The sequence below is a fragment of the Poromitra crassiceps genome (genome assembly GCF_964638095.1).
Source record: "Poromitra crassiceps genome assembly, chromosome: 29".
Taxonomy (NCBI): domain Eukaryota; kingdom Metazoa; phylum Chordata; class Actinopteri; order Beryciformes; family Melamphaidae; genus Poromitra; species Poromitra crassiceps.
Window position 1 is genome coordinate 18016285 of NC_139641.1, and position 22344 is coordinate 18038628.

Sequence of the window (22344 nt, forward strand, 5' to 3'; positions counted from 1 at the left end):
GTGAAGATGATGTTACTAAACACTGGTTCGCGTTTGATTAAGCCAGCGTTGCCCAGAGAGATTATTAGAAGCATCGCGCCAAAAACCCATTCAAAACTCCCATAGGCGAAAACTGTGAAGAACCAGGGCTGTGATTTCCGGACTCGTTCCTGGAGCTCTCTATATGAGTCTATGTATTATGAAGCCCCCTACTGTTGTTCTCTGGAATGCCCAAGACAAATTTCTCCTAAGGGAGACAATAAAGCCTAATCTAATCTAATCTAATCTAATCTAAGTAGCCTATCTCTATCCCTTTTATTTTATTTTTTATTTGCATTTATAACTCATTGAGTGCCAATGACGACTTTAGTCGTCAATTGCTTTAGTAACGTTGAGTGCCAATGACGACTAAAGTCGTCAATTGCGTTTTTTGACGGTGGGACGTGGATCAAAGCCTAATATATCTCCTGTAAAATTTTGGGGCATGTTGAATGTGTATAACCTATTTTACCGACCCATTAGGTGGCGATAGTGCTCTCCAGATTAGAGGAAGGTCCGAAAACAGCAGGAAAAACATCCGTGATCAAAGAGAAACCACTCATGCTGCAGCCAGAGCCATATAGATGGCTCTGACTTGCAGCTGATGTTGGCTGCGAACAGCAGTCAATCCGCGCACACAACTGAGCCCCTCTGCCTCTGTCTGTCTGTCTGCATAGTTTCTTCACACGATTAGCCGCCAGAAAGGCAGCACCCGACGCCGAAGGGCCAAACCTTTCCCTGCAGTCCGGTTTGGCATTTCCTTGTCGCGCTGGGAGCCGGCGCAAAAAAAGCGGAGCGCTCCGAAAATAGACTGGGTGCGTGTGGCTGTGTGTTAGTGTGGGGAGGAGTTTGCAGCTGAGGGGGGGAGAGGGGGGTGGGGCACGCAGGCACCACACAACTACACCACGTCACTACATCAGAAAATATTATCTTCAGACTCAGTGAATGTGCTTAGGGTTAGTGCAAAAGGCGGAATAACTCAGCTTCTAATTTGAAAAGTGTCTTTTTGCTCAAAACAGCCTATCTTCTCCGGCTCATAACTAAAGAACGGAAAATGGGATCAATAAACTTTTTTTTGCAGATGATAGAAGAGAGTCTCATCGTTCTTTGTGCGTGTTCGGTGTTTACATATATCACACAATATTCTGTGGGCCTCGAGAAATCACTGAAAACGCTCTGAAACTCTGGCACTGGGAGCGTCCGTTCTCCAAAAGTGGCTGGCACTCAATGAGTTAAAAAGAGAAACAGACAGAAAGTATGCAATATAACAAACAAAAGAGAGGAAACAAAACAACAGAAAAGGAAAAAAGAACAAGAAAGAAAATAGACAAAAAGCGAGGAATCCAAATAGAAAATGGCGATGTGAGGTGTAGGTGTACTTTATGTGGACTATGTGTGACTCATCAGAGAGAGTTAACAGATGATACATGTTTGGCAATATTGATAACATTTATTATTGGTAGTGTGACAGTATGGAGGGTGAAGGTGATTTGAGTGTCTGTTAGAATTCTGTTGGAAGTATAACAGGGTGCAGGGAGAGAGAGAGTATAACCTACAGGGTGCAGGGAGAGAGAGTAGAACCTACAGGGTGCAGGGAGAGAGAGAGTATAACCTACAGGGTGCAGGGAGAGAGAGAGTATAACCTACATGGTGCAGAAAGAGAGAGTATAACCTACATGGTGCAGAGAGAGAGTAGAACCTACAGGGTGCAGGGAGAGAGTAGAACCTACAGGGTGCAGGGAGAGTGAGGGTAGAACCTACAGGGTGCAGGGAGAGAGAGAGTATAACCTACAGGGTGCAGGGAGAGAGAGTATAACCTACAAGGTGCAGAGAGAGAGTATAACCTACAGGGTGCAGGGAGAGAGAGAGAGTATAACCTACAGGGTGCAGGGAGAGAGATAGTATAACCTACAGGGTGCAGGGAGAGAGTATAACCTACAGGGTGCAGGGAGAGAGAGAGTATAACCTACAGGGTGCAGAAAGAGAGAGAGTATAACCTACAGGGTGCAGAGAGAGAGAGATAGTATAACCTACAGGGTGCAGGGAGAGAGAGAGTAGAACCTACAGGGTGCAGGGAGAGAGAGAGTAGAACCTACAGGGTGCAGAGAGAGAGAGAGAGTATAACCTACAGGGTGCAGGGAGAGAGATAGTATAACCTACAGGGTGCAGGGAGAGAGAGAGTAGAACCTACAGGGTGCAGAGAGAGAGATAGTATAACCTACAGGGTGCAGGGAGAGAGAGAGTAGAACCTACAGGGTGCAGAGAGAGAGAGAGAGTATAACCTACAGGGTGCAGGGAGAGAGAGTATAACCTACAGGGTGCAGGGAGAGAGAGAGTAGAACCTACAGGGTGCAGAGAGAGAGAGAGAGAGAGAGTATAACCTACAGGGTGCAGGGAGAGAGATAGTATAACCTACAGGGTGCAGGGAGAGAGAGAGTATATACATTTATAAACAAAAGTACATACCTGGAGTTTTAATTTTTTTTTTTTTAAATAGCTGCTGATGGTTCCAATCTGTTAGAGAATGTCGCCAACCTGACAAATTTATTTTGTATGATGTGAATTGTGTGAAGACTGGAGATGTATGTTCTTGCTTACGATATTGCCGTACAATAGGTATAAATCAAACTGTAATAGAGGGTTAATCGACATGAATGATGAACCATGCTGGATAGTTTTCATAATCATCCCTTGGAAAGCTACTGGTTTATTTGGCTGGGGGGGATGGGAGGGTTGGGGGCTGGGGGGGTCATCTCCAGTTTAATACATGCAGCTGCGTGGTGAGAAGGTGAAGGTTGCAGTGGTAACCTGACAGTGATGGCAGACAGCATTCCAACGTACTTGACAATAGATTGACAGGCCGACGAGGAGTGATACTCCATCTGGCCGCGTCCTTCACCGTCTCCTTCATACGCATGCAGATTCAAAGCCACTTAACTGCAGTCATGATTCGATCATCTCCCAGAGTCTACAAGCCTCGCACATGTAGAGGCCCACGAATGAGCAGCAGAATATACATATTCATGGATACACTGTAGCAAGGCATGTGAACATAACAAGGAAGAGAGGTGCATAGTGGTGACAGACAGTGTGATACTACGGTTTACACATGGATACATTATGGATGAGTACTGTTACGTGTGGTGCATATACACTAGGGGTGGGGGAAAAAATCGATACACCATAGTAGGGATGTTCATTTTGAAAAATTTCCATAATCGAAAATCGGGGAAAATTAACGAGCAATTATCGATTATATTAATAATATATATATTTTTTTTTTACAAAATGAATGCCTATGGCAGAAAATACGAAAGACAACGTGTTCTCCTCAATGAACTCTTTATTTCAATGTGTCTCCTCTCCAACACTCTGCTGTCCCCGGCGCATGCTGGTGTGAATTCCCCATGTTTAAAACAGTTTTGTTGGCACAAAGACCCGTGCCCAGCCAGAAAACTAGAGACTATATGAAGCTCCACCTCACGTTAGTCGGCTGTGCAATGGAGTGGGGCGAGGAGGAACGAATTCCACCCAAACCTAGTCCGCAAAAAAAAAAATATATATATAATAATAATAATAATAATAATAACAAAATCGATAAAAATTTCACATGATCGATTCCATTCCTTAACGATCAATTATCGATTTTCGATAACTGATGAACATCCATAAACCATAGTATCGCGATATTTTGCCTGACGATATGGTATTGATATTTGGACGCCAAGTATCGATATTAAAAAAAAGAAAAAAAAAAGAAAATGAAGGCCATGCCATGCCATGCCAGGCCAGGCCACCGGTCATCTGCCCGAAGCGCCCGATGTTGCAGTCCGTGCCTGCAGTGGCGTATTGAGTCCAGAGAAGCTTAATAATGTAGCCTACATTTTGGGCAAAAACAAAACAAAACAAAAAAACACTGCATGTTTTACTTCCGATGAGGTCAAGGAAAAGGTAGGAAAAGGAGTTAGACAATATATCGAAATATCGCAATATTCAATATATCGCAATAATCAATATATCGCAATATCGGCGATATCGCAATATCGCAATACTATCGTATCGTGACTCAAGTATTGTTTTAGTATCCTATCGTGGGCATCTGGTGATTCCCACCCCTAATATACACCAGTCATATGGGTCTCGGACTGAAAACAATGGATGCTTATGATGATAATCAGCTTTAGAGGTTATAAATTCAGATGATGATGATGATGATGATCATAATATTGACTAGGAGGAAGAGGCAGGTAATTACACTGCATCAGGTCGTTACAGCACCACTGGAGGACAAGGCAGGTAATTACACTGCATCAGGTCGTTACAGCACCACTGGAGGACAAGGCAGGTAATTACACTGCATCAGGTCGTTACAGCACCACTGGAGGACGAGGCAGGTAATTACACTGCAACAGGTCGTTACAGCACCACTGGAGGACGAGGCAGGTAATTACACTGCATCAGGTCGTTACAGCACCACTGGAGGACAAGGCAGGTAATTACACTGCATCAGGTCGTTACAGCACCACTGGAGGACAAGGCAGGTAATTACACTGCATCAGGTCGTTACAGCACCACTGGAGGACAAGGCAGGTAATTACACTGCATCAGGTCGTTACAGCACCACTGGAGGACAAGGCAGGTAATTACACTGCATCAGGTCGTTACAGCACCACTGGAGGACGAGGCAGGTAATTACACTGCAACAGGTCGTTACAGCACCACTTCACTAGGAGGACGAGGCATGTAATTACACTGCAACAGGTCGTTACAGCACCACTGGAGGACGAGGCAGGTAATTACACTGCATCAGGTCGTTACAGCACCACTGGAGGACAAGGCAGGTAATTACACTGCATCAGGTCGTTACAGCACCACTGGAGGACAAGGCAGGTAATTACACTGCATCAGGTCGTTACAGCACCACTGGAGGACGAGGCAGGTAATTACACTGCATCAGGTCGTTACAGCACCACTGGAGGACGAGGCAGGTAATTACACTGCAACAGGTCGTTACAGCACCACTTCACTAGGAGGACGAGGCAGGTAATTACACTGCAACAGGTCGTTACAGCACCACTGGAGGACGAGGCAGGTAATTACACTGCATCAGGTCGTTACAGCACCACTGGAGGACGAGGCAGGTAATTACACTGCATCAGGTCGTTACAGCACCACTGGAGGACGAGGCAGGTAATTACACTGCATCAGGTCGTTACAGCACCACTGGAGGACGAGGCAGGTAATTACACTGCATCAGGTCGTTACAGCACCACTGGAGGACAAGGCAGGTAATTACACTGCATCAGGTCGTTACAGCACCACTGGAGGACGAGGCAGGTAATTACACTGCATCAGGTCGTTACAGCACCACTGGAGGACAAGGCAGGTAATTACACTGCATCAGGTCGTTACAGCACCACTGGAGGACAAGGCAGGTAATTACACTGCATCAGGTCGTTACAGCCATAGATATATATAAAGGCTAGATGGCTTAAGGCGGAGTCAGCAGCGTCGTTGAACGGCCGTCATCTTGCTACAGTGCCTTTCTGGTACGTTCTATGGTAGCTGGTGACCTGCACAGACAAAAATACTCATAACTCGCTGAAATCTTGACGGATTTACAAACGGTTTGGTTTATTACAAGCATATTCCGTTCCCGAGATAGACCAAAAAAAAAAACAACAACACTAAAAACACTATTTTTTTGATGGGCTCCAAATTACCGTACACCAAAATTAAACCGAAGCATCTATGCCATGAGAGGGATTCAGGTACAAAGTTTCATGCAGTTTCATCCATTTCCCTAGGAGTTATGATCATATGATGTTGCCATACTAACCCAACAACAGATGCTCATAACTCCTAGTAGCTCCCTGTAGCAAGATGGCCGCATGCGACGACGTCGCTCTCCATTGGCCGGCAGCGCGGGTAAGCTATCTAGCCTTTATATATATCTATGGTTACAGCACCACTGGAGGACAAGGCAGGTAATTACACTGCATCAGGTCGTTACAGCACCACTTCACTTAGCCTCATTTCAGACGCAGAGTTCAATCATACTTTCAGTCAGCTGCTTAATTATGGATGCTGTGTATTGTATTCTAACCAGAAGCTCAACTGTTACAAGTTACTAACAAAGTATTAGCAAAACAAAATCCCTGTGACTCCCACACTCATAATACCCCGGTGGAAGAAATCCTCATGTCCTCATTACTCTTCAGTATTGAGTAACAGGAGATATCTGAGCCTCGTGTGGAACAAAATGTGATTAACATCCAAATCAGCGTGAAATTCCAGCAAAGCGACTCCGCAGGCAAAACATGGAGCCAGAAGAACGAGATCTAATACAACCAGGCTACCCAGGTAGAGGAGGGGAGAGAGAGAGGGGAGGGGAGAGAGAGGGGAGGGGAGAGAGAGGGAGAGCACAGATGGGCAGATAGAGAGGGGAGAGGTCTTGGACTGGCCCATCTGGGGCAGGTGCAGGCGGGGGGGGGGGGGGGGGGGGGGGCAAGAGGAGATAGGGAAAGAGAAACTGGAAGGAATAAAATGAAGGAGCTTGTATGAGAAGGTAGAGGGAGAGGAGAGCAGGAAAAGATTGAAGTTCATGGGGAGGAGGGAGGTGAGAGAGACAGGAGAGGCAATTAGAAAATGAGTCATGGAGGAGAGGAGAGGAGAGGAGAGGAGTAGAGAAGAGAGGACAGGAGAGGAGAGGAGAGGACAGGAGAGCAGAAGAGAGGACAGGAGAGGAGGAGAGAAGAGAGGACAGGAGAGGAGAGGAGAGAGGACAGGAGAGGAGTAGATAAGAGAGGACAGGAGAGGAGAGGAGAGAGGACAGGAGTAGAGAGGAGAGGAGAGAGGACAGGAGAGGAGTAGAGAAGAGAGGACAGGAGAGGAGGAGAGAAGAGGAGAGAAGGAGAGAAGAGAGGTCAGGAGAGGAGAGGAGGAGAGAAGAGATGAGGAGAGAAGATGAGATGAGAAGACAAGAGAGGACAGGATAAGATAAGAGAGGAGGAGAGAAGAGAGGACAGGAGAGGAGAGGACAGGAGAGGAGGAGAGAAGAGAGGACAGGAGAGGAGAGGAGATAGGACAGCAGAGGAGGAGAGAAGAGGAGAGAAGGAGAGAAGAGAGGTCAGGAGAGGAGAGGAGGAGAGAAGAGATGAGGAGAGATGAGAGGACAGGAGAGGAGGAGAGAAGAGAGGACAGGAGAGGAGGAGAGAAGAGAGGACAGGAGAGGAGGAGAGAAGAGAGGACGGGAGAGGAGGAGAGAAGAGAGGACAGGAGAGGAGGAGAGAAGAGAGGACAGGAGTAGAGAGGGGAGGAGAGAAGATGAGAGGAGGAGAGATGACAGGAGAGGAGGAGAGAAGAGAGGTCAGGAGAGGAGAGGAGGAGAGAAGAGATGAGGAGAGATGAGAGGACAGGAGAGGAGGAGAGAAGAGAGGACAGGAGAGGAGGAGAGAAGATAGGACAGGAGAGGAGGAGAGAGGAGGAGAGGAGAGAGGACAGGAGAGGAGGAGAGAAGAGAGGGCAGGAGAGGAGGAGAGAAGATGAGAGGAGAGAAGAGAGGAAATAGAATGAGGAAAGGAGGGAGGGAGACAGAGAAATAAAGATGGATGGTGGATGGAGGGAAGGGAGGAGGGGCGGTCACAGAAGGATAGTTCATATTTAGACAGCTCAGCTCTGCTTCAACACAGAAGTCGGCACATCCATTAGTTCAACTCATTCCCATCGCCATCTGCCGTGACGCACCTCTGGAGTTAGAGAAAAGGTTCAGGACTTTGGGGGGATGGATGTCGATTTGAAAAATATCAAATTAATTTGCTTAATTGAGGTACCTAATGCTTTCATAACTTAACTGTGGAAGTCCTACAGGAAATCAGGCAGAGTAAGGGTGATCACACCTTCCGCTCCGAAGAACCAATTGTATCTACATTTCCTTTGGCTAATGGATTTTTCTGCTAAATCAACATCCAGTTCATCTTCTAGCCATCTTGGTCTTAATCACCAACTTGAATAAAAAAAAATCACGTTTCATGACGGCACGGTGGCTCTGTGGTTAGCATTGTTGCCTCACAGCAAGAAGGGCCCGGGTTCGAACCCTGGTCCGTCCCAGGTCCGTTCTGTGTGGAGTTTGTAACTTCTCCCTGTGTTCGTGTGCAGGGTTAATCCTCCTGTCAGTGCCCCTGACCAACGGGTTAATCCTCCTGTCAGTGTCCCTGACCAACAGGTTAATCCTCCTGTCAGTGCCCCTGACCAACGGGTTAATCCTCCTGTCAGTGCCCCTGACCAACAGGTTAATCCTCCTGTCAGTGTCCCTGACCAACGGGTTAATCCTCCTGTCAGTGCCCCTGACCAACGGGTTAATACTCCTGTCAGTGCCCCTGACCAACAGGTTAATACTCCTGTCAGTGTCCCTGACCAACAGGTTAATCCTCCTGTCAGTGCCCCTGACCAACAGGTTAATCCTCCTGTCAGTGTCCCTGACCAACGGGTTAATCCTCCTGTCAGTGTCCCTGACCAACGGGTTAATACTCCTGTCAGTGCCCCTGACCAACAGGTTAATACTCCTGTCAGTGCCCCTGACCAACAGGTTAATACTCCTGTCAGTGCCCCTGACCAACGGGTTAATCCTCCTGTCAGTGTCACTGACCAACGGGTTAATCCTCCTGTCAGTGTCCCTGACCAACAGGTTAATCCTCCTGTCAGTGCCCCTGACCAACAGGTTAATCCTCCTGTCAGTGTCCCTGACCAACAGGTTAATCCTCCTGTCAGTGCACCTGACCAACGGGTTAATCCTCCTGTCAGTGCCCCTGACCAACAGGTTAATACTCCTGTCAGTGCCCCTGACCAACAGGTTAATCCTCCTGTCAGTGCACCTGACCAACGGGTTAATCCTCCTGTCAGTGCCCCTGACCAACAGGTTAATCCTCCTGTCAGTGCCCCTGACCAACAGGTTAATACTCCTGTCAGTGTCCCTGACCAACAGGTTAATCCTCCTGTCAGTGCCCCTGACCAACAGGTTAATACTCCTGTCAGTGTCCCTGACCAACAGGTTAATACTCCTGTCAGTGCCCCTGACCAACAGGTTAATACTCCTGTCAGTGCCCCTGACCAACATGTTAATACTCCTGTCAGTGCCCCTGACCAACAGGTTAATACTCCTGTCAGTGCCCCTGACCAACAGGTTAATCCTCCTGTCAGTGTCCCTGACCAACAGGTTAATCCTCCTGTCAGTGCCCCTGACCAACAGGTTAATCCTCCTGTCAGTGTCCCTGACCAACAGGTTAATACTCCTGTCAGTGTCCCTGACCAACAGGTTAATCCTCCTGTCAGTGTCCCTGACCAACAGGTTAATCCTCCTGTCAGTGCCCCTGACCAACGGGTTAATACTCCTGTCAGTGCCCCTGACCAACGGGTTAATACTCCTGTCAGTGCCCCTGACCAACGGGTTAATACTCCTGTCAGTGTCCCTGACCAACAGGTTAATACTCCTGTCAGTGCCCCTGACCAACATGTTAATACTCCTGTCAGTGCCCCTGACCAACAGGTTAATACTCCTGTCAGTGCCCCTGACCAACGGGTTAATCCTCCTGTCAGTGCCCCTGACCAACATGTTAATACTCCTGTCAGTGTCCCTGACCAACAGGTTAATCCTCCTGTCAGTGTCCCTGACCAACAGGTTAATCCTCCTGTCAGTGCCCCTGACCAACATGTTAATACTCCTGTCAGTGTCCCTGACCAACAGGTTAATCCTCCTGTCAGTGTCCCTGACCAACAGGTTAATCCTCCTGTCAGTGCCCCTGACCAACATGTTAATACTCCTGTCAGTGTCCCTGACCAACAGGTTAATCCTCCTGTCAGTGTCCCTGACCAACAGGTTAATCCTCCTGTCAGTGCCCCTGACCAACAGGTTAATCCTCCTGTCAGTGTCCCTGACCAACGGGTTAATACTCCTGTCAGTGCCCCTGACCAACGGGTTAATACTCCTGTCAGTGCCCCTGACCAACGGGTTAATACTCCTGTCAGTGTCCCTGACCAACAGGTTAATACTCCTGTCAGTGCCCCTGACCAACATGTTAATACTCCTGTCAGTGCCCCTGACCAACAGGTTAATACTCCTGTCAGTGCCCCTGACCAACAGGTTAATCCTCCTGTCAGTGCCCCTGACCAACAGGTTAATACTCCTGTCAGTGCCCCTGACCAACGGGTTAATACTCCTGTCAGTGCCCCTGACCAACATGTTAATACTCCTGTCAGTGTCCCTGACCAACAGGTTAATCCTCCTGTCAGTGTCCCTGACCAACAGGTTAATCCTCCTGTCAGTGCCCCTGACCAACGGGTTAATACTCCTGTCAGTGCCCCTGACCAACGGGTTAATACTCCTGTCAGTGCCCCTGACCAACGGGTTAATACTCCTGTCAGTGCCCCTGACCAACAGGTTAATACTCCTGTCAGTGCCCCTGACCAACGGGTTAATACTCCTGTCAGTGCCCCTGACCAACGGGTTAATACTCCTGTCAGTGCCCCTGACCAACATGTTAATACTCCTGTCAGTGCCCCTGACCAACAGGTTAATCCTCCTGTCAGTGTCCCTGACCAACATGTTAATACTCCTGTCAGTGCCCCTGACCAACAGGTTAATCCTCCTGTCAGTGTCCCTGACCAACAGGTTAATCCTCCTGTCAGTGTCCCTGACCAACAGGTTAATCCTCCTGTCAGTGTCCCTGACCAACAGTTTAATACTCCTGTCAGTGTCCCTGACCAACAGGTTAATACTCCTGTCAGTGCCCCTGACCAACAGGTTAATACTCCTGTCAGTGTCCCTGACCAACAGGTTAATCCTCCTGTCAGTGTCCCTGACCAACAGGTTAATACTCCTGTCAGTGCCCCTGACCAACAGGTTAATCCTCCTGTCAGTGCCCCTGACCAACAGGTTAATACTCCTGTCAGTGCCCCTGACCAACGGGTTAATACTCCTGTCAGTGTCCCTGACCAACGGGTTAATACTCCTGTCAGTGCCCCTGACCAACGGGTTAATACTCCTGTCAGTGCCCCTGACCAACGGGTTAATCCTCCTGTCAGTGTCCCTGACCAACGGGTTAATACTCCTGTCAGTGTCACTGACCAACGGGTTAATCCTCCTGTCAGTGTCCCTGACCAACGGGTTAATACTCCTGTCAGTGTCCCTGACCAACGGGTTAATCCTCCTGTCAGTGTCCCTGACCAACAGGTTAATACTCCTGTCAGTGCCCCTGACCAACAGGTTAATCCTCCTGTCAGTGCCCCTGACCAACGGGTTAATACTCCTGTCAGTGTCACTGACCAACAGGTTAATCCTCCTGTCAGTGTCCCTGACCAACAGGTTAATCCTCCTGTCAGTGCCCCTGACCAACGGGTTAATCCTCCTGTCAGTGCCCCTGACCAACAGGTTAATACTCCTGTCAGTGCCCCTGACCAACAGGTTAATACTCCTGTCAGTGCCCCTGACCAACAGGTTAATCCTCCTGTCAGTGCCCCTGACCAACAGGTTAATACTCCTGTCAGTGTCCCTGACCAACGGGTTAATCCTCCTGTCAGTGTCACTGACCAACGGGTTAATCCTCCTGTCAGTGCCCCTGACCAACGGTTTAATACTTGAACATAACTATTGTCTTTCATATATTTTTATTTATTTTATTATTCAAATGTGTTTGTTTATGATTGATCTTTTACTGTTTTGTGTTTTATTGTTCGAGATAAATAAAGAAATTAAATTAAATGAAATACTCCTGTCAGTGCCCCTGACCAACTCACGCCTCCCAGTCCTCACACACAGTAGCATTGTAAAGTCCAACAATGGAGTTGTATTTGGATGACCTAATAATAATCATGTTTCATTTCTAATCAGATCAAAGAACCGGACATCATGATTTACTCACCTTCATAGGCGATCTTAAATCCATGAGCGCTTACTGCAAAGTCACTGGTGAGCCTCAGTGAAAAGATGGAGCCAGAACTGGTGACGGGTGGTGGGATTGTAAATCCTGTTAACCTGTTGAGAAAAAGACAAAGACACCTCAGTCACATGACCCCAACCTGCAGTCACATGACCCCGACCTCAGTCACATGACCCCGACCTCAGGCACATGACCCCAACCTCAGTCACATGACCCCGACCTCAAACACATGACCCCAACCTCAGTCACATGACCCCAACCTCAGTCACATGACCCCAACCTCAGTCACATGACCCCAACCTCAGTCACATGACCCCAACCTTGTAATCAAGAATACTGTAAAGCTGATCAACTGTGACACATACTGTAAAATGTACAGTATGTAAATTACCCTGTATAATTCACTATATATACAGTATATATATATATATATACAGTGTCAATTATATAGTGAATTATACAGGATCACATCCCTTCTCAAGAGTCCTTCAAAAGCTCCTTGGTAGAAACATTTGTACTGTTCAGCTTCCACATAGCTATAATATGCACACAGGTTGCAGAACATTGGCACCCTCTATCTTCGTGACAGTGCATGGTGCATGGCGGGTCTTGAAGCCGACAAAGTGGCATGTTTGTCAGGCATAGGTTTTCTCTTGCCTGTGTCCATTTGATATTTGAGTGACTTGACATGTAACTCGTGGCGCATTCCTTTATCGCAAAATAACTGGGATGTGGAGGCTAAATGACGTCACATCCATTTTGTTAGCGTTCCATTTGCAGAAAACTAGAGCTGGGAAGTTCACTGTTCATTGGTCAGATCCAGTCGCTAGCCAGGCTAGCCATTGTTAGCAATAACAGTTGATAACATGGCATTTTGCGGCATTTTGCGCATACAAACACTGCAGCCTCATGTCCACACACATAGAAGTTAGGCAGTGCTGTGTGTACAGCTGATTTAATGAGACACAAACAAAACAGAAGTGCTAAACAATATTACTACGATTATAACTACTGTTGTTGCACGGCGCAGCCATCTTGGATTTTTTTAGGTCAGGGGTGCTGAGGCTCCTACCAGCTCTGGTGGCATCACCGTCCCAGCTCATGACCTTTGAAGTCATAAGATTACCAGTTCCCAGTTATAAAGGAATGCACGATTGACTGCAGCGAAGTGGGAGGACAGATGCAATAGGGGACGTGTCGTAACGATCAAGTAGCATAGTGCAATTCTGCTCTGGAGGAGGATTACAGGTCATTATTATACTTGCCCCCTGCTCAGCACATGTAAAACACATATGGCACAAAGCCAGTGGCGTAACATCATTGCCATGGACCCCGGTGCAAATATTTGCTCTGGGCCCTACCTAAAAATTAGGCTATATTGTTATAGAAAATATAGACTCACTCATTATTTTTTGTCAGGCAGATTATTAGCCGTCTATTGTGCGTTAGCAGTACCCCCCGAAGGACCCAAGACCCAAGACACAAAAATGAGCCATGGGATATTCCTCCTCTCCAGCTCCATATGGTCAATGATGTCACCAGAACCTCACAGGAGACTCCGCTGAAGACGCGTTGGAAAGAGAACGCGTTCATATTTTCTCATACGATGACACCAATCCACTGAATCCAGTAAACTAAACTTAAAGCTATAGCATTCATTAGCCTAGTAAGCTACATGAGGGCAAGTGCTGACTGCATAAGCCCCCGTTCACACACAGGACGCCGGCCGAAGCAACGCTCAACCGAAGCTGTACCTACGCTGTACCCACAAGTTTCATTTAGGCGTCCTTGTTAGCAGGCGAAGCCGTTCACACCACCCGCGCGCGAAACGATCACTCAGGATTGACGCCGAACTTCCAAGCTTGATGCTGAAGCCGTGAAGCCGTGAGGCATGAAGTCAATGGAAGTTGTGGGCGGGTTCAAGGCACGAGAGAAGGCGCTGAGAGGAAAAGACAAGGCGTCTTGTGTGAACAGTAAAGCGTACGTTCAGCTTGTGCCTGCTTCAAACTTCAGTTCTGCTTACGTTTGGCGTCCTGTGTGAACGAGGGCTAATACAGCATGGAAGTTTATTTGGAGTCGGACTGCAGCAGAAACCTTAAGTACGTCTCGCTCTTCATGGGCCCTTGACAGCTCTGGGCCCCGGTGCATTGCACCGCCTGCACCGATGACTAGTCTGACTCACCTGGTCAAACCTAGTTTGACTCACATTATGTGTGAGACTAGGTTTATGAGTCACAGGTAGTGTCATCGGAACCTTCAATTGTATTTACACTTCCTGTTCTCTGAAGCCAGACGGTCTCTTCTGAATAAGGGGAATAGGACTCTTGTGTAAACATTCTCCTGTTTCTGTTTCACTTCAATAAAGCAATATTTTTCTTCAAAGCAAACACTTGTTTGCTTACTTTTAGTACGTCAATTTAAAGGAGTGAAAGAATTGGGCGTCTGGGTAGTGTAGCGGTAGATTCCCTGCCTACCAACACGAGGGTCACAGGTTCGTATCCATGTGTTACCTCCGGCCTGTATACTGTGATATTTTTGCTAGATACAATAGCCTACTGTACCATACTGTGAAATTTCATATTTTATATCCCTACAGTAGCTGTGACTACCAACATTTAGCTTTTCCCTGCATCTGTCAGTGTTGATGACTGCAAACGGGAACAATTACTTGTTGAAAACGTTGGTCTGGAGCACAGACTGAAACAATACTATCTGGGTCTTAATGTTTTATTTTCATTTTTAGATTAGTAATGACAATTAAAAAATGTATTACATTTATACAACGCTTAGTCGAGGCACCCGAAGCGCTTCACTTATCAACTCATCCACCTCCCATTAGTCTTTCAGTAAATTATAGATTCATCAACTGCTGTAGATGTGTTGTGTGCCCACTCAAAATGCAAAAACTTAGGGTTAGTGTTTTCTAGCACAGTGCAATATCACTTAAATAATGTCGTTAAATAATGTTCAAAAACAATTCAGTCAGCAGACATACAGGTTTATACCACAGCACTTCAGTCAGCAGACATACAGGTTTATACCACAGCACTTCAGTCAGCAGACATACAGGTTTATACAGCAGCACTTCAGTCAGCAGACATACAGGTTTATACAGCAGCACTGTGTTTCCAATCAAACTGAGAATTGCGATGCAATTAATCCAGCGATCACATCCTTGGTTTACAATCAACACACAGATGAGAAGCGTCTCTATTGGTGGAAGGTGGTTATGAGAAGCGTCTCTATTGGTGGAAGGTGGTTATGAGAAGCGTCTCTATTGGTGGAAGGTGGTTAAGAGAAGCGTCTCTATTGGAGGAAGGTGGTTAAGAGAAGCGTCTCTATTGGTGGAAGGTGGTTATGAGAAGCGTCTCTATTGGTGGAAGGAGGTTAAGAGAAGCGTCTCTATTGGAGGAAGGTGGTTAAGAGAAGCGTCTCTATTGGTGGAAGGAGGTTAAGAGAAGCGTCTCTATTGGAGGAAGGTGGTTAAGAGAAGCGTCTCTATTGGAGGAAGGTGGTTAAGAGAAGCGTCTCTATTGGTGGAAGGTGGTTATGAGAAGCGTCTCTATTGGTGGAAGGAGGTTAAGAGAAGCGTCTCTATTGGAGGAAGGTGGTTAAGAGAAGCGTCTCTATTGGTGGAAGGTGGTTAAGAGAAGCGTCTCTATTGGAGGAAGGTGGTTAAGAGAAGCGTCTCTATTGGTGGAAGGTGGTTATGAGAAGCGTCTCTATTGGTGGAAGGTGGTTATGAGAAGCGTCTCTATTGGTGGAAGGTGCTTCAGGCCGGCAGCTGCTTCATTGCTCCATTTCAAATTAGGTGCCGATGCAAACAAATCCATTATCTTTCACGACGTCGTAAACAAGATGTGTTGCTGACCGTTCCTCAGCGGCGGTTGTTGCCGATGTTCTATCGACCTTCCGCCCCCGTAAGCCAGGAGGCGATGTTAACACTTACGCTGAATAGAACCGCATGGAACAAAAATGGCTTGTTCTCTTATCGCCCTACTCTTTCCTCTTGCGTTCTCTATTGCTCGTCCAGCTGCTGTTTGTCTTACGGTGGCTGCAACTCTGGGCTTGACAATACGCCAAGTGAGTGATGTCTCTAGTAGCCTCAGGTGGGAAAGAGAAATATATCTCCTCTGTGACAACAAGGAAGAAGGTTCTGTATTTACAGCTCCAATAGAGTTTCCAATTACAGCTGCTCCAAGCAGTAAATAACTGCCGTTTGTTGCAGGTACTGCACAGTATGCCAAGATACAACTTCAAGTCAATTGTTATCTGACGCCATTTTGGATGCAACTTATGAAGAAATAGGAGCTAGAAGTGTGACCTTGCTAGGAGACACGGTAGTGTATATACAGGAATGAGGAAAGGCTATGGTTATAACTGTCTATGGTTAACACAAGTTTATTATGGGAGTGGAGATTTATGTTCAGCAGGATAATCTTCACAAACGAGGATGACTTTTGAAATGTAAATGTGTTTTTTTTTGTCTTAAAAGTCGTCCTCATTTTTGGAAAACATTCTGAACATAAATTTCCTCTCCCATAAACTTGTGTTAACCACAGACCTTATTTAATGCTTTTAACTGAAATCCCCATTCTAAGATCCCATAGCCTTTTCCCCTTACGAACCAGCAAAAAATACGTCATCCCTGCCGTACTCCATAGAGATTCCATGCTATAGTCACAGCATCATGCTTGGCAGCATATCTACCCATAAGCCAGATTACTATGATACGGTACGGTGGGTTTAGCTCAATATTTTTGTGTTTTGTTTTTCAATTTTCTTTTATTTCTTCTTTTTTTGCACTCCGAGTTCATTCAAGTCCAGATTTATTTTCCCAGTCTCAGAGCAGCCAAGCAGAGCTGGTAGACGTGGGGGGCATCTAGTGAATCTTTCACCCCCTGTCTGTCTATACACCTGTCTCTTCTCTCTCTGATGATATTCTCTTTGCTGCAGAAATAAACAAGCCTCTCTCTCTCTCTCTCTCTCTCTCTCTCTCTCTCTCTCTCTCTCTCTCTCTCTCTCTCTCTCTCTCTCTCTCTCTCTCTCTCTCTCTCTCTCTCTCTCTCTCTCTCTCTCTCTCTCTCTCTCTCTCCAATAGAAGAACGCGGGGGTTCACAGGGGCCATTTCACATGGGAGTTATATCTTTTCAATGAAATCATGGTTTGATGTCGAGCTGTGTTAGTCTTTAGAACTGCCCTCCTTAGGAGGGGGGATCCACGGGGGAACTAATTACATTGCCTGAGCAGAAACAGGAAAGAGCAGAGCAGTTGTGGCTGCAGAGTAGACGCTCACACAGAGGTCAGAGGTCAAAGGGGACCCACCAGGAGGGGCGCAGTGCAGTTGCACTATATGATGCCAAAACGCCCTGTCTGATGAGGGCTGCAGTAAAAGTGCTACAGATGAACAACAAATTATTAATCTTGCCCATTAAACTAAAGGCTGACAAAAGCTTATAGGTTAGCAGCAGTCAAGCTGAAGAGAGCAGAGCAGAGAGGAGGGGAAGAGGATGATGCACTCTCATGGCAGCAGGGGTGATGCCAAACCCAACAGGATCAATTAAGCCCAGTCCACTAAAGCCTGGGATTATTCTTCAATCTTCTAGACACCTCAAACTAGAGCCCGACCGATACTGGATTTTTGAGGCCGATGCCGATACGATTAACCTTGCTTGCAAGATGGATAACCTCGCGAGATCAAAAGAGATTCTCTCGACGTAATCCATCTTGTCATGCACAGGCAGTTAAGATGATTGGCCGAACCATGCCGGCTCAACGAATCAGCGGCAGCCTTAGGCGGGCTTAGGCTCGTCTGGGCAAGTAGGGGGTACATGGTCTTTGTAGTTCTTTTCACTCGTCAACATGGCTGCTGCCGCGGAAGTGACAGGCAGTCTGAATGAAATTGAATGTAACGTTCCCAATTCTATGTATTAAATTCTAAAAAACGACCCTCAACATTTGTGAAGGCTAAGCCACACAACTAGTTCGTTATAATAATAATAATAATAATAATAAATTGTATTTATATTGCACTTTTCATTTTGACCAAATCCCAAAGTGCTAAAATAATAATCTAACGCCATGCTTCGAAGGCGACTTTACGACGATGAGGACTCAATCAATGATAGACAGGCACCTTCCTCTGGTCACAAACGTGACGTCAGAGGCATGGCGATCTGATTGGTTGAAGTTAACACACACCAGCGGTGATAGACAGATGGGTCATCCAATCACCTGCCAAGGAGCTTGGAAAAAGTGCCTGCCTCCGTCAGCGGGTCGGGTTACTGCATTCCCAGATCGACTGGTTTAGTGAAACGTAATGTGGAGATAAACCGTCCATCTGGCAGCGTCAGGTTAGATACCGATATTAGGGAGTAAAAAAATTCAGATATCGATATATCGGCCGATATCCTTATATTATCCTTACATTATACCATTTTTTGCAATGATCCCTCAAATATCAAACACTTGACAAAAATATGACTTGACATGACTTGTGATATGTAATGTAGGCAGGCTACTTTATAGTTGAACAATAAACATTATTGTCCAAAATGACATCAATGCAATGAAACAGTAAACGTCACTGGGAATCTAATAATGATAAATAACTAGAAATAGAAAAACACAAATAGAACAAATATAAAATATAACGATTTAAGAAAAAATATCAAATATACACAACATGCTGTCCATAACTTCAAAAATACAAAGAAAAAAATATCGGCAATATCGGCCAACATATCGGCCGATACGATATATCGGTTATCGGCCGATAATATCGGTGGACCGATATATCGGTCGGGCTCTACCTCGAACACAGTGAAGACATGTTCTGCCCAAACAAACTGAAGCCTAGACCCAGATCCAGACAAACTGAAGCCTAGACCCAGATCCAGACAAACTGAAGCCTAGACCCAGATCCAGACAAACTGAAGCCTAGACCCAGATCCAGACAAACTGAAGCCTAGACCCAGATTCAAACAAACTGAAGCCTAGACCCAGATCCAGACAAACTGAAGCCTAGACCCAGATCCAGACAAACTGAAGCCTAGACCCAGATCCAGACAAACTGAAGCCTAGACCCAGATTCAAACAAACTGAAGCCTAGACCCAGATCCAGACAAACTGAAGCCTAGACCCAGATCCAGACAAACTGAAGCCTAGACCCAGATTCAAACAAACTGAAGCCTAGACCCAGATTCAAACAAACTGAAGCCTAGACCCAGATCCAGACAAACTGAAGCCTAGACCCAGATCCAGACAAACTGAAGCCTAGACCCAGATCCAGACAAACTGAAGCCTAGACCCAGATCCAAACAAACTGAAGCCTAGACCCAGATCCAGACAAACTGAAGCCTAGACCCAGATCCAGACAAACTGAAGCCTAGACCCAGATCCAGACAAACTGAAGCCTAGACCCAGATCCAGACAAACTGAAGCCTAGACCCAGATCCAGACAAACTGAAGCCTAGACCCAGATCCAGACAAACTGAAGCCTAGACCCAGATCCAGACAAACTGAAGCCTAGACCCAGATCCAGACAAACTGAAGCCTAGACCCAGATCCAGACAAACTGAAGCCTAGACCCAGATCCAGACAAACTGAAGCCTAGACCCAGATCCAGACAAACTGAAGCCTAGACCCAGATCCAGACAAACTGAAGCCTAGACCCAGATCCAGACAAACTGAAGCCTAGACCCAGATTCAAACAAACTGAAGCCTAGACCCAGATCCAGACAAACTGAAGCCTAGACCCAGATCCAGACAAACTGAAGCCTAGACCCAGATCCAGACAAACTGAAGCCTAGACCCAGATTCAAACAAACTGAAGCCTAGACCCAGATCCAGACAAACTGAAGCCTAGACCCAGATCCAGACAAACTGAAGCCTAGATCCAGATCCAGACAAACTGAAGCCTAGACCCAGATCCAAACAAACTGAAGCCTAGACCCAGATCCAGACAAACTGAAGCCTAGACCCAGATCCAGACAAACTGAAGCCTAGACCCAGATCCAGACAAACTGAAGCCTAGACCCAGATCCAAACAAACTGAAGCCTAGACCCAGATCCAGACAAACTGAAGCCTAGACCCAGATCCAGACAAACTGAAGCCTAGACCCAGATCCAAACAAACTGAAGCCTAGACCCAGATCCAGACAAACTGAAGCCTAGACCCAGATCCAGACAAACTGAAGCCTAGACCCAGATCCAGACAAACTGAAGCCTAGACCCAGATCCAGACAAACTGAAGCCTAGACCCAGATTCAAAGTCCCAACAGACAACAAGAGTCTTCTTTAGGCTGCAGTGCAGTCAGTATGATTTCAAACACTGCCAGGGAGAAGAACGAGGTGGTGACAATGTAGTCACAGTGAGTCAGAAGATGGGGTTCTGTACTCGTGTCCAATTCACAATTCTGACAGATCATACCCCCAATTCTTACTGGCCAGAAAAAAGAGAAATTCTCCTCCTTGTTGCTCCCTTCTAGCATGAATTGAGACCAGTGTACTAAAGCATGAGCAACTGTTTTGACATGGACTGTCACTTCGGCAACAACCTCACAAGGGTGGAGTAGAAGGATGGCGTCTGGGAGGGTTTCCACCGCTGCTACACTATTTGAGTGACATTCTCAGAAAATGTACAGCGTGGCATCTAATCAAGTGAATGGATACTGAAGAGTAGGGCTGTGAATCTTCACTGGCCTCACGATTCGATTACGATTCATCTGTCAACGATTCGATTCGATTAAACGATGCATCACGATGCATCGCGATGCATCTTAAATCGATGCATCACTTTTTCCGCAATACATGATTTATTTTTTCTCACTTTCTTTTTTCTCACTGTGTGGCTACTTTTAAAAATAAAAGTGCATTTGGAATTGCATTGTATTATGATCCATAATTAAAATAAACAACTGCATGTACTATGTACTGCATGTACTGTCTATTTTATTTGATTATTAAAAATAAATAAATAAATAAAATAATTAATAATCGATTTTTTGATATACGTTTTTGATACGTCCGCATCGCAATGCATCTTATAATCGATTATTTTTGACACCCCTACTGAAGAGGGACAAAGTCATTCTGAATGGACTATCTACAACCCCACTTCAGAAGCATATGAACGTTCTTGTTTTAGATCCAAAAAGAAAAGGAACAGCCTGATATCTTGGGCCCTCATTTCATGATGGCACACGGTGCGGCTTTTTGGTCTTTTTGGCAGACACATCTTTTCTTCGCCTGCGGCCATTTTGCTTATTGGTGACTATCACAGTAAACACAACTTATTGGTGACTATCGAGACAGTCCGCATGTCTGGGAAAATGTTAAACGGCTGGCGCGCGCGAGTGGGGTAAAACCGTCCATATATCTCATGGGCTGACTCAGCAAAAGACGGTGCTGCAGCTCTAAACTACAGGTTTGGGGGTTCTAGAGCAGAACACAAGACGTCTGCTCAGATGTGCGTTTACTGCGGTGGTTAAATCCCCAATCGTGTCTGCCTGGGCTGGGCTATCAGCTAAATTCTAACTTTGCTGAATGGATAGAATGGGGGTTTTTACCCCACCCTGACCATGCCCCCAGCCAGGCTGAGCCAGCTAATCCAGCGTCTATGACGAGACATGGCCTCAACCTATAGCAGTAAACAGAACATTCAAAGATAGTGTGATGAAGGGCTCAAAAGACTTGAAAACAGTTCCTAATGAAGATTTCTTTGTTTCCCTCTCAAAAAAGGCATAAAAAAAAACATCATATCGGCCAAATTGTTATTTTAAACATCGGTATTGACCCAGAATTTTGCAATGGCTGCCTACTTGTGAGCAAACTACTTCACTACCAAAAGCAGGCAAAGGGATCAACACCAACTGGCCTTCAGTGCTGCCTGTTGCTTTGGCAACAGGAGCATCAGGTGAAACGGCAGGAAAATGTCATTAACAAATAAACACCATGGGGCATGCAGTCTCCTCAGACACAACAAGTGTGATGTAGGGGCCCTTTACACCAGGACAGTTTCTGGAAGAAACCACACAATAGCGTTTCCTTCACACCTTTTCCTTCACACCTTCTCCCTGTTTACATGAGCGCTGTTGAATTTTTAAAACGCCGTAATGTACATGCCAGGTCGCTAGGTGGCAGTGTGATCACCTTATTCTTTGCCCATACAAGGACGCTTCTGCATGACGGCATTTCGTAATCGTCTTTCCGCTTTTAAACACGGAAGTAGAGTACGCCTACCGCAGTCATTTAGACTTGCCAAAAAGTTGTTTTCAAGCTAAAAAAAGAACAAAACTGTTTTAAAGTTTTAATATTTGTCGGGTGAGAACGTTAACATATATGTGACCAGTTTATCAGACTATAGAGACACTGCATGTAATAGGCCACGCCC

At 46.2% G+C, this 22344-nt stretch overlaps 1 protein-coding gene across 1 annotated transcript in view; it reads right to left on the bottom strand.

Annotated features, from left to right (window-relative positions):
• LOC310800114 (CUB and sushi domain-containing protein 3-like) overlaps window positions 1–22344 on the bottom strand; it is a gene marked incomplete at both ends in the record, with an annotated part of 662783 nt that overhangs the window by 573569 nt on the left and 66870 nt on the right. Inside the window, one exon of the mRNA XM_083662685.1 lies at window positions 11934–12046. Within this exon, the coding sequence (XP_083518811.1) occupies window positions 11934–12046 (113 nt within the window). The remainder of the gene's footprint in view (window positions 1–11933; window positions 12047–22344) is intronic.